General features: G+C 38.7%; 1 protein-coding gene across 1 annotated transcript; it reads left to right on the top strand.

The window, feature by feature from the left end:
• The first annotated feature begins 782 nt into the window (after positions 1-782).
• On the top strand, positions 783-10,452 carry LOC120486095 (uncharacterized). Its single transcript, XM_089129155.1, has 4 exons — positions 783-911; positions 2,426-2,688; positions 5,032-6,279; positions 9,771-10,452. Exons 2-3 carry the CDS (start codon positions 2,631-2,633, stop codon positions 6,249-6,251), a joined length of 1,278 nt encoding a protein of 425 aa, XP_088985281.1. The 5' UTR covers positions 783-911; positions 2,426-2,630; the 3' UTR covers positions 6,252-6,279; positions 9,771-10,452.
• Positions 10,453-12,101: the final 1,649 nt, after the last annotated feature.

Below are 12,101 nucleotides of genomic sequence, written 5' to 3'. Positions count from 1 at the left end.
TTTGAGGCTTAAAAACACAAAAAAGTGAAATCACCCTCCAGAGTGGAAATCTTAAAAACGCTCCACCGCCGCGTTCCCGTGTAAACGGTAAAAACACAAAAGTCGCTTGACGGTTAAAGTTGTACGCAGGCGCGTGGACTTGGTGTTGTTGTAGTATGCACTCCTAGCCGCCTGAAGTGCATACTACATTGAATTTCAAACACTTTTGCGTCACTGTATGAACGCGGATTTCCCACTCAAATCGATCGTCTAAACGCAGAATAAAAAGTGATGACGCAACGCCACTTTTGCGTTTTCTCTTCAGAATCGTTTCCGTGTAAACATAGCCTCAGTGTAGGTGTTAATGCGATATTTAATTGATTGAATAATGATAGAGCATTATTGATGAACACCTGATTTTAATAAGCAGAAGAGTCACTGAAGAAAAGAGAAACACAAGAACTACTTCCAGCCACAGCCTTAAATGAAATCAACTGAAGATAAAATACACAAAATCTCTCAAGATCTGATCACACAACTCCACAAACAGCATTACCAGCTTCACTAACCAGATTTACTTAATTTCTGATATACAGAAGTTCTTATTGAAAATTAACTGAGGTTAAAATGTTGATTATTTATTAAAAACAATAGTATAGTTTGATGTCACCATTGTTGTGATAAGTGTTTGCTTTAGAAGGTGTGCTGACTTTAAAAAATTTAAATGGTATTTTTTTTGTGTATTTTATTTTGCTATTGCATTCATTATATTGTGAATTTTTCTCCATGACTTTTATTTTGAAATAGCGATCTGATAGCACAATTGCGGATATGTTATGACATGTTCAGAATGCAATAGAGAAGGGAAAGCATCGCAGCACAGCTTAGAAATGCGATCTTCTAACAGTTCAGCCTTGGGAAAACATTTGACTGTAAGTAATTAACGTGTTTATTCCACTATAATTAAGTTATGATTATTGAATACAAGTGATTGAACTGATTACAACATTGAAACGAACGTGGTAGAGAATGGTTTGAACTAAGAGCAATCAGTGACTGTTATCCAACAGTATTATTGTATTTGTTTTCCTGTAATATATATTTACATGTTTTATTATTTGTATTTCAGTTTTACAGTATAAAGAATAATCACCAAGAAAAGTTACGCCTTGGGACTTTATTTCAATCTGTTCACTATCTGTCTAATGCTCTAACAGTCACGCTCTGTGAGGGCAGAATAGTTGGGCTTTCTACTTTTTAACATTAGCTTCTCTCTGCTCAGTTGTATCTGATTGTTATGTTGAGAACAGCGAAAGAAAATACAATCAGATGTTGTAAACTGATTGATGAGTAGAATGTAGTCATGTAGTGGCTTAACTCATTAGTTTTAAATGGGTGATATGTTATTCATTTTGATTTATTGTTGTAACTCCTTACAAGGAATGCAAAAAGCAGGAAATATTTACAATTGTTGTTGAACACAAAAGTCGTTAATCTTCTGGCCTCACAATGGCCTCCTAAGAAGCGTTACCTTATCTATGCTAAAGGTCACATTTGCAACATCTGCATAGCTTATGCAATAACAGCGCAAAGGAAAGACAATGCAAATTAAAAATAACATTTCAGACAGCCGATCGAGCAGGATTGCATCTCAAAAGATTCAATTCTCTTCTGCATGTCCGACATTTCACATTTAGGACATTTAAGTTCACTCATTAGCATAAACTTTTTTACAACATGCATCAGTCGTTTATTCAGTCGTTCCATTTTCTGTATTGTTGCTATCATTCTTCCACTCTGCCAGATCAGGTCGTGCTGCAAGGTCAAAGGTCGACTTTTTCTTCCTTCTGGAGCTGCTTTCCGTGCGCCTACAATTGAAATAACGACCTCGAGCGCGCAAAAGACGCGATACGTAAACTAATCAGACCCCATGACATCGCTTCTGTGCACGGCACCTTCTCAGCAAGCAGAGGCGCCATTGTCAATAATTGGATCGAAATGATAGAAAATAGAAAACCTTTCTTAATGAACAAGTTTCAAATGTGGTTTATTACAGAAGTGTTCTACAGGCAAAAAGAAATACCTGTAACAAGACAATTACGTCAGTAGCGTCAATCGCATTGGAGTGACGTCAACTCTCCTCTTCGATTGATTGGCTAGAGGAGGAGCTGTCAATCTAGAACTATGGACCAATGGTGACGCTTAAGCTCGCCCTAATTTACATGAAACTCGAACCGCAACATTTGGAAGAGCAAGCGCAGAACACGGAAAGAAGAGCCAAAAACATGAACATAATTTTCGTGCGTAATATTTAAAGTTGCTTGTTATTTTTTGATTCACACTTATATTTTGATCCGTGACCACGTTGTTTGCTTTTCTGATCATTTTGCAGTTTGTGCAATATATTTTAAAAAATGTTTAATCACACTAATTATTTTTTGATCAGTGGCCGCAATGCATTTGGCAGGATTTTGATCCCATACATCAGCTATTCACCACATTTGAAGCCCCTCCTGTGTCAATTACATCACCAGTGAAGCTCCTCCTACCATAAACGCATCATCAGTGAAGCTCCTCCCACAGCCTATAAGTGAAGACGATCATCAGGAAGAGCTGAAATCTGCAAAGACTGAGTTTATTACAGTGAGAACATGAGAGATCCAGAACCCTGCAGAATGAAACACACTGAAGATCCTGAAGAACAAAGAGGTTGGTGTTTATTCTTCATTCATTCATGATGCTGGACAACATTCATGTTAGAAACATTCAAGCACTTTTAGATAAACAGTTCATCTATGAAATTGGTTCAAATGTTCTTGTTAATTTTCAACAAATGGTCAGTAAAGCAAGGTTTGAGGTCAAATTTCTATAGAGAGGAGTGATATTGAAACTCTATATAACTATTTTGTTTCTCACCATGACAATAATAAATTCTGCTAAAAAAAGCTTTCAAATGAGACCATACTTACGGTTGTACAGCGAAGGCTTCATGAACTGTATCTGTTTTATTTATTGCTATGCCTTTTTTTATTCAAACAGAGGCCGATGAATCAGAATTCTTATTTATGTTTTATTAAATCATTCATATCTTTAATATCATTTGATGAAATGTAATCAAGTATATTTCTAGTACTCATATAGTTTGATGTATTCATCATATTGAATGCATGTTCAACGCTTTTATTAGTCTTGATATCTCAGTGTAGCCGACTTAGGTTTAACTTTTGTGCTTCAGTTTCAGTTAAGTGCTGAGAGATGTTATCTGGGCTGTGTGTGTGTGTATGTGTGTGTGCTCACACCCCACACTGTAAAAAATTTCACAGAAAATAACTGTGATTTTTGCCGATCATTTTCTTTCATTTTAAATTGTACTCAAAACACTGTAAAATTACAAATAATATCTGCAAAATAAAAAATGCAGCTGTTATTTTAGGTATTGTTACATTAAAGACAAATTACGGTCATTCACATTTTTTTTTTTTACAGAAATTGATTGTATTTTTCATACAGTATTTTTCTGTTTTCTTAAATTATATAAAAATGTATGTAATATTACAAATATAATCTGTAATTAAATGGTAAAATGATTAAATGACTGGCAGCTCAAAAAACTGTAACATTAAACCCTTCAGACCTCACATGGTTTTCCCCTGAGCACAAACCATGTGCATATATAAAATAATAAAAATACAGCATTTGGCAAGACGGTTATACAGCAAACAGTCGGTTTAGGCCCCTCGGCTTCCTGAAACCCTTCACAGATCTTTTGCAATTCTCGCTTCCCCATAACTGAACTTTTTCTGCTGAACTTCCTCCTGCTGCAAGTCTCATATAGCAAATGTGCTTTTACTTAATCTGCTGAGTGTTTTCTTTAAAACAAGACTAAACTCAGGTCTTTATTCCAAAGCATACTTGAACCAAGTTTTAGGGCCAATCCCAATTCTACCCCTTACCCCTTCACTTTCCCCTTCCCCTCCGTTTTGCGCGTCCACGTGAAGGGGTAGGGTTGTCCCAATTCTCTTTTGGTTGGAGGGGGAGGGCTAGGGAGAAGGGCCAGATAGCCCTTCAAACGAAGATTTTTCGGGAGCACACTTCAAACGAAGGGGTATGAGAAGTGTCACTGCTAACCCAGGCTGGCTGCCCAAGCGACAAAGGAGACAGATACATTTAAGTATTTGTGGCTTTAATAAGTATTGTAACGACAAATAATGATTTGCTTTATGTTACATTCAATATTGTGTTCATATTTACGGTCAGTTTCGTCACAGAAATGTTTGTAAAAAAATCGCTAAAATTACTGTAGTTTGCTAACGATAGTCCAGCAACACATTTTTGTCGTCTCCGTTGTTTCCTGCGAACTTCACAAGATAAATGCAAGAAAATAGCTGTAACCCACGCAACTGAGATAACTGCAGCTGTCGACGGCATCTTGGAAGTTGTGATAAACATCGGCGCATCTCCTGTGACGTAGGCGCTAGCGACGACTTATAATGACGTTTAACGGAGGCGTAGTGGTGTCCCATTTCTTAGGGGAATATTTTCACCCCTACGCATTGCCACTCTGTTTCAAGGGTCAAGGGGAAGGCGAAGGGGTAGGGCTAGGGGAAAGGGAAGGGGTAAGGGGTAGAATTGGGATTGGCCCTTAATAGTGCATTGTAATGTCCGTTCTCAAAAAGTGGGGTTAACCGTTATGTGCCAAATCAACCGTTTGGTTGAGCATGTTTTTGAAAAATTATTAAAAATATACTTACGCTTTTTCATAGCACCAAGTAACATCATTTTGTAAAGTTAGGGCTCTTACAATGTAATATGGAAAAAAAATATGCTTAGCTTGCAAAATTTCACCAAAAACAGTTCACATGGCTGGGGAGATTTATTCGTTTCTGACATCCATGTTAGAAGAAGTGTTGTGACATGCATAACCAGATGATAGAGATGGCTCAATCAGTTTGAGTTAAGTTAGGTACTCCTCTCCATAAAATATAGTGTCTTTGAGTTATTTTGATGCTCTGAAAATTAAATTAAAGAAAGACATTTTTTCTTTCCCGTCAGACCTGATGGAAGAGATCGAGGAGAGAGAAGATCTGAGTGAAGTGGAGGAGGAACATCATGTCCAACCTGGAGGAAAACCCTTGAGTCGCTCAAAGACTAAAAAGACAATAAAAAATACAACAAAAGCCAAGAAATCTACGACCTGCACTCAGTGTGGGAGGAGTTTCACAAGCGAAAAAAGACTTGTTCTTCACATGCGAATTCATTCAGTCGAGAAGTCATATGTATGCCATCAATGTGGGAAGAGTTTCTGTAATTCAACAAAACTTAAGGAACACATGTGGATCCACACCGGAGAGAAGCCGTTCACATGTGATCAATGTGGGAATCGTTTCTGTACTTCAGCAAAACTTAAAGAACACATGATGATCCACACCGGAGAGAAGCCGTTCACATGTGATCAATGTGGGAATCGTTTCTGTACTTCAGCAAAACTTAAAGAACACATGATGATCCACACTGGAGAGAAGCCGTTCTCATGTGATCAATGTGGGAAGAGTTTCAGTAATTCAACACAACTTAAGGAACACATGTGGATCCACACTGGAGAGAAGCCGTTCTCATGTGATCAATGTGGGAAGAGTTTCCCACACAAATCAACTTTTAAGATTCACATGAGGATCCACAGCGGAGAGAGGCCGTTCAGTTGTGATCAGTGCGACAAAACATTTCTTTTCCAACATCACCTGAAGAGACACCTGACAGTTCATTCAAAGGAGAAGCCATATGCATGTTCTGTGTGTGCAAAGAGTTTTTCACGGCTGCAATATGTTCTAACGCATGAGAAAATTCACATTGGTGTGAGAGAGTACATGTGCTTTGAGTGTGAGAAGACTTTTTTTTCAACGACAAAATTAAAACTGCACCAGAGAACTCACACTGGAGAAAAACCTTACAAGTGTTCACACTGCGACAAGAGATTCAGTCAGTTTGGAGATATGAAAACGCATGAGATGAACCACACTGGAGAACAACCTTACAAGTGTTCACACTGCGACAAGAGATTCAGTAAATCAACAACTCTGATAACACATGAGAGGATCCACACTGGAGAGAAACCTTACAAGTGTTCACACTGCGACAAGAGATTCAGTCAATCATCATCTCTGAAAAAACATGAGAGGATCCACACCAGAAAGAAACCACACACGTGTGATCAGTGCGGAAAGAGTTTCTCTTTTAAAATTGGCCTGAAGCTACACATGAAGGTCCACACATAGGAGAAACCAGATCAATGCAGTCTGAACAGTAAGTAGTTCATCTTTAGCCCTATCCGGATGGGATTAGTAGAGGGAGTAATGTCATTTTACCACAGAGCGTCTACAGTATTAAGAAATCTCAGCAAAACAGAAGTTTTACTCACCACCGTCACCTTCCTGTTGTCATGTGTGTGTTATGTTGCTTCCTGATTTCATGTGCGCAAACCAGGGGCGTAGGAGCCATTATACGTGCCCCACATTTCAAAATCTAAGTTTTGTCCCCCCGACTATTTCCCAATGTAAGATTTTGTTTTGCATTGCCTGCCTATCTCTGCCAATTTTGGAGTCTCCCAATTAATCCATTCTGCAACTTTTAAATACATAATTCAATTTTTAAAAACGGCCGTATTCTTCAGCTGCTGTCAGTCGACCATGATCGCGGCATCGCGCACCGCTCGCACATCTAGGTGACACGGATAAATGTAGGCATTATGTTCCTGGGAGATCTGTAGTTGCATGGGATGTGGAAGCGCGCAAAAGTTCCAGAAATGTACAAAAGTGCCCTGGCCTTGAATGACAAGGTAAGGAAAATAAGTCTAAACCAAAATTAAATAACCAAGACTTGGTTGGTATTTTTCTCAGGAGATGTTTTGAGCATTTTACTTCAGACACCGGATTATCAGCAAACTGCAAAGAGAGCTGCTAGCTGGCTACTCAAAATAAACTAGCAATCTATTCAGTCAGCATATTTGTGTTTGATCTGTGTGAAAAACTTGAAATATAATTGCTAGACCTACTTTTAGCTACCAAGCAACCTTTCCACAAGGGATAGATTGATTTTATTTTTTAGTATTTTATAGTTAATGGAAATCAAATCAACCATTTATTTAAGTTAATCAGTACATAACTGATTAACAGTAATGTAAATGCTAAATGCCCTAATGCATGTTGATACTACAACAATCCAAAGTATATGCTCTTAACCTTGCAGTTTTTCACATATCATGTAAGACTCAATTTCTCAATTTCTTTGCACAAAACTCTCCAGAAAGTGTCATTTCATGGTTTATTTTTCAAAAAATTTCCCCCCGGACCCCCCTAGCATTGACTGTCCCCCCCAGGTTCAGAATTGCTCCTACGTCCCTGGCGCAAACACATATAACCTATATTTTAATGCACTCACCTAAAGGATTATTAGGAACACCTTTTCAGTTTCTCATTAATGCAGTTATCTAATCAACCAATCACATGGCAGTTGCTTCAATGCATTTAGGGGTGTGGTCCTGGTCAAGACAATCTCCTGAACTCCAAACTGGATGTCAGAATGGGAAAGAAAGGGGATTTCAGCAATTTTGAGAGTGGCATGGTTGTTGGTGTCTGAGTATTTTACAATCTGCTCAGTTACTGAGATTTTCACGCACAACCATTTCTAGGGTTTACAAAGAATGGAGTGAAAAGGGAAAAACATCCAGTATGCGGCAGTCCTGTGGGCGAAAATGCCTTGTTGATGCTAGAGGTCAGAGGAGAATGGGCCGACTGATTCAAGCTGATAGACTGAAATAACCACTCGTTACAACCGAGGTATAGAGCAAAGCATTTGTGAAGAAGACACAACACACACAACCTTGAGGCGGATGGGCTACAACAGCAGAAGACCCCACCGGGTACCACTCATCTCCACTACAAATAGGAAAAAGAGGCGACAGTTTGCAAGAGCTCACCAAAACTGGACAGTTGAAAACTGTAAAAATGTTGCCTGGTCTGATGAGTCTCGCAGATGGTAGGGTCAGAATTTGGCGTAAACAAAATGAGAACATGGATCCATCATGCCTTGTTCCCACTGTGCAGGCTGGTGGTGGTGCTGTAATGGTGTGGGGGATGTTTTTCTTGGCACACTTTAGGCCCCTTAGTGCCAATTGGGCATCGATTAAAGGCCACGGCCTACCTGAGCATTGTTTCTGACCATGTCCATCCCTTTATGGCCACCATGTACCCAGCAGGAAAATGCACCATGTCACCAAGCCCGACTCATTTCAAATTGGTTTCTTGAACATGACAATGAGTTGACTGTACTAAAATGGCCCCCACAGTCACCAGATATCAACCCAATAGAGGATCTTTGGGATGTGGTGGAACGGGAGCTTCGTGCCCTGGATGTGCATCCCACAAATCTCCATCAACTGCAAGATGCTATCCTATCAATATGGGCCAACATTTCTAAAGAATGCTTTCAGCACCTTGTTGAATCAATGCCACGTAGAATTAAGGCAGTTCTGAAGGTGAAAGAGGGTCAAACACAGTATTAATGTGGTGTTCCTAATAATCCTTTAGGTGAGTGTATATAAAACAGTTAGGTCTGGTTGACGATTTATTAATTAAATACTTCTTGGATTATGATGGTAATGGGAAATTACATACTGCAAATTTTTCGTGCCTCTAACGATTAGTGTCGCCGTAATCATTACTGACATTGTTCGTAATGATCACTGAGATTTCGGGACTAAAATCACTGAGAAGCTCTGGTAATAATTACTCTACCCCAACTCTCCATGTTTAACTAATCCTGTTTGAATAGGGCTTTAACGTGCTGAGTAACAAAGTCTCTTCTGTGTCAGTTAGTTTCCTAACAACCACAATGAGCGGCAGGACAGCTTTCATAGAAGTACCTTAACTTGTTTTACATGTAGAATTTGAAACTTACATTTAGGGTCCAACAACAAATTTCTATTTTAGTCAGAGTCTTTGAGCTTGATGTGCTGGAACTCCTTCTGTAAAGTTAAACAGAGACTCGCTCGCTCTCAGGACAAGGATTAAAGCACAATGGAAAAACTCACATGACTTTTACAGATAAAGGATATAACCCAGGGATAGGCCAACGCGTTCTCATCCTAGGGCGTCATTTAGTGACACTTGAAATTTCGTCTAAATCCAACGCACATGGCATCCTTTAGCGTCAATATAACATGCACAGAGCTTTGTTCGGTTATGGGTAGGTTTAGGTCTGGGGTAGGGTTAGGGTTAGACCACTAGGAGGCGCCTTCTGGCCCATATATATCTGCGTCTCATATTGACACTAAAGGGTGCCATGTGCGTTGGATGTAGACGAAATGTCAAAAGCGTCAGTATATGACGCCATTGGGATGAGAACGGGCTGCAGTGTCAGTCCAGGAGAGATTTGCTCCAACCCTGATTTAAAGATTCTCCTGCCTTTAAGTTTCTAGTAACCCTTCAGACCTTGATTAGCTTCTGGTGAGTTTGATGAGGGTTGAAGCAAAACTGTGGCTCTCCTGGACCAACGTTGGCAAACCCCTGATATAACCGTTAAATTCAATGTCAGTCATGCAATGGGAAAAACACATCTGATGTCTGTACAGCATCTGTACGACATCCAGGGAGAACTGTATTAAACTGTGCGTTTATGAGTTTATTTGAAGCTCTTAATGTAAAGCAGTTTCATGTTTAGGACAGCTTGGCTTGTGTGCTCGCTCATGTGATTTATTGTTTCTCATTTGAAAACTCACGTTTTAATGTTTCTTTTAGATGTGAAGAAGAACTGAAGCTAAAACATCTGTCTCCTGCCCGCTTCACATGTAAATGAAGGCTGAAGATTCACATGAGAGTTCACACTGGGGAGAAGCGGCTCAAGCTTTCGCTCTGAAATCACTTCTGCTTCTCATTCTGAAGAAAGACCATTTAACCGTGATCAGTGCGGTAAACCGTTTCATTGGGCTTCATTTCCATAATGACCAAGGCAATCTACCAGTTAGCGTCTGGTTTAAGACCGGCTTTTTTTGGGGTGGTAAATAATGGCGCAAACACCAGTACATTGACGAGCGCAAACCTTAGTAAACCACCTTGCCTGATTCATTTAAATACTCTCCTCTCAAAAATGTTGCGTCTGAAAGGGAAACTCATAAGGTCAGCTGCAAAAATAACTGTGTCCATGACTTTTCAGCACTAATTTTTCAATGTTTGTCTTTAGTAAATCCTGACAGTAGTTTTTTAATGTTAGTAGATGGTTTGTGCTGGTTAATCTGGCCCTTAGTTTCTATTTTACTTCTACTCTTTCATGCAAATGCAAGATATACTTTCATAGCTTTGAAACTGGAGACTTTGCTTCTCTTCTTCTCTTCGATAAAGAAAGAGATCCGTCTCATTCGCTTTCACTTTTACTTAATGTTTGTATTGCTTCAATAATTGATTAAATGAATTTGAACAACAATTCATTGTTATTGTCCATTTCTATTTCATTCTCATTCTGCTTGGATCAGGAATATTTGTTTTGAAATATTATATTATGGTGGCTTTTTAAAATGTCCATTTTGTTAATTAATCAATAGAGCTTTTAAATACCTATTAAAATATATTTAACCACACACATGAGTGACATTGAATGAGATTTGCTGCCTGTCTACATTATTAAAGGGATAGTTCACTCCAAAAATGTACATTAGCTCATGATTTACTCACCCTCACGTCATCATAGGTGTATATGACATTCTTCTTTCAGATGAATACAATCGGAGGTAATAAAACATATTTTATCTTGTAAAACATCTAGCCTTCGCAATCATTTATAGGAGAAAAAACTTTAAATGATAATTAAATCCATTTGAAGTCCATTATATGGAGAAAATCCTGGAATGTTTTCATCAAAAACCTTAATTTCTTTTCGACTGAAGAAAAAGACATGGACATCTTGGATGACGTGGGGGTAAGTAATCATTAAAGTTTTTTTTTTTTAAGTGAACTACTCCTTTAAGCTCATTATTTTATTGTGAATTTTATTATTGTCTTTATTTTTACCTCCTAAAGGTAATTTTTACGCTAAATCAAAACCTTAAGGCGAAACCTATAGCTTCAGCTTAGCACACGTCTTGCATGATATGCAACCAGGACGTTATCATGATCATTATTTCACATTACAATAGAAAATTATAGTCAAATAAATTAAACATTAACTTGTACTTTTGAGATTGCAGTGATGCATGACATGGTGAAAAATGACAGGTGTGCCCCTAAAACCACAAGTGAATAGACATCAGTTTTAATAAGTACATGTAATCTGCCAAAGATAAATTTCAACAAAGAAATTAAAGTAATGAAAACGGCAACCGCAACATTAGAGATCGATTCCCCTCACATATCTCAAACTTTAACTCTTCACATTCAGTGACAGATCTCACTACAAACATCGAGACTATCACACAAACACACACTCGCTCAGGTCTGAATGAACTCCACATATTCTCCTCAGGCTCGTTGCTGCTGAACTAAATGTGTAGCCTATATCAGGAGGAAGACGCCAGAACAGACCCACAAGTATCGCTGTGATCGATGAAAACAACACAGAAATGAGTCTGTCGCCTAATCAAACTGTGAAGTGTGTGTGTGATGGGTGTATAAAGATGAGAAAATACCGAAAATGCTCGCCTCACCTCAGAAGACTCGACGCTGAAACTCACTGAGGGAAAAAGCGGCGCGAGCGAGCGGTGACGTCATCGGCAAACAAACGCACGCGCGTACCGGACACCCCCGCAGCCAATCAGGGCCACGCCATATAGTACGGATATACAGTCGTTTCTCTTTTGATTACGCAGCAGCTGCAGTTTTTTTTTTTTTTTTCAATTCACTACTTAGTTTTTGTAAAATGAATGGGGCAGACAGAAGCATGTGTGACCTATCACTTGGTTTGGAGGAAGTCACTGAAGCTATTAAAACGCCTATATAATATCTATAAATGAAGACAAAAATAGCATTACATCTAATACTCACAAGATTGTATCCTTTATTGAGTATATTGCACATACATGTTATAAATGTGAATGTACACACACACACACATTCATGGAATGAGTTACAGTAGATTTC

Source organism: Pimephales promelas, chromosome 3 (assembly GCF_988280905.1).
Source record: "Pimephales promelas chromosome 3, fPimPro1.hap1.1, whole genome shotgun sequence".
NCBI classification, from domain to species: Eukaryota; Metazoa; Chordata; class Actinopteri; order Cypriniformes; family Leuciscidae; genus Pimephales; species Pimephales promelas.
This window is presented reverse-complemented; position numbering and strand designations above follow the sequence as displayed.

Coding starts and splice junctions, on each gene's coding strand:
- LOC120486095 (XM_089129155.1), top strand. CDS start 2,631: ATGAGAGATCCAGAACCCTGCAGAATGAAACACACTGAAGATCCTGAA. Junction 2,689..5,031: donor AGATCCTGAAGAACAAAGAG/GTTGGTGTTTAT, acceptor CTTTCCCGTCAG/ACCTGATGGAAGAGATCGAG.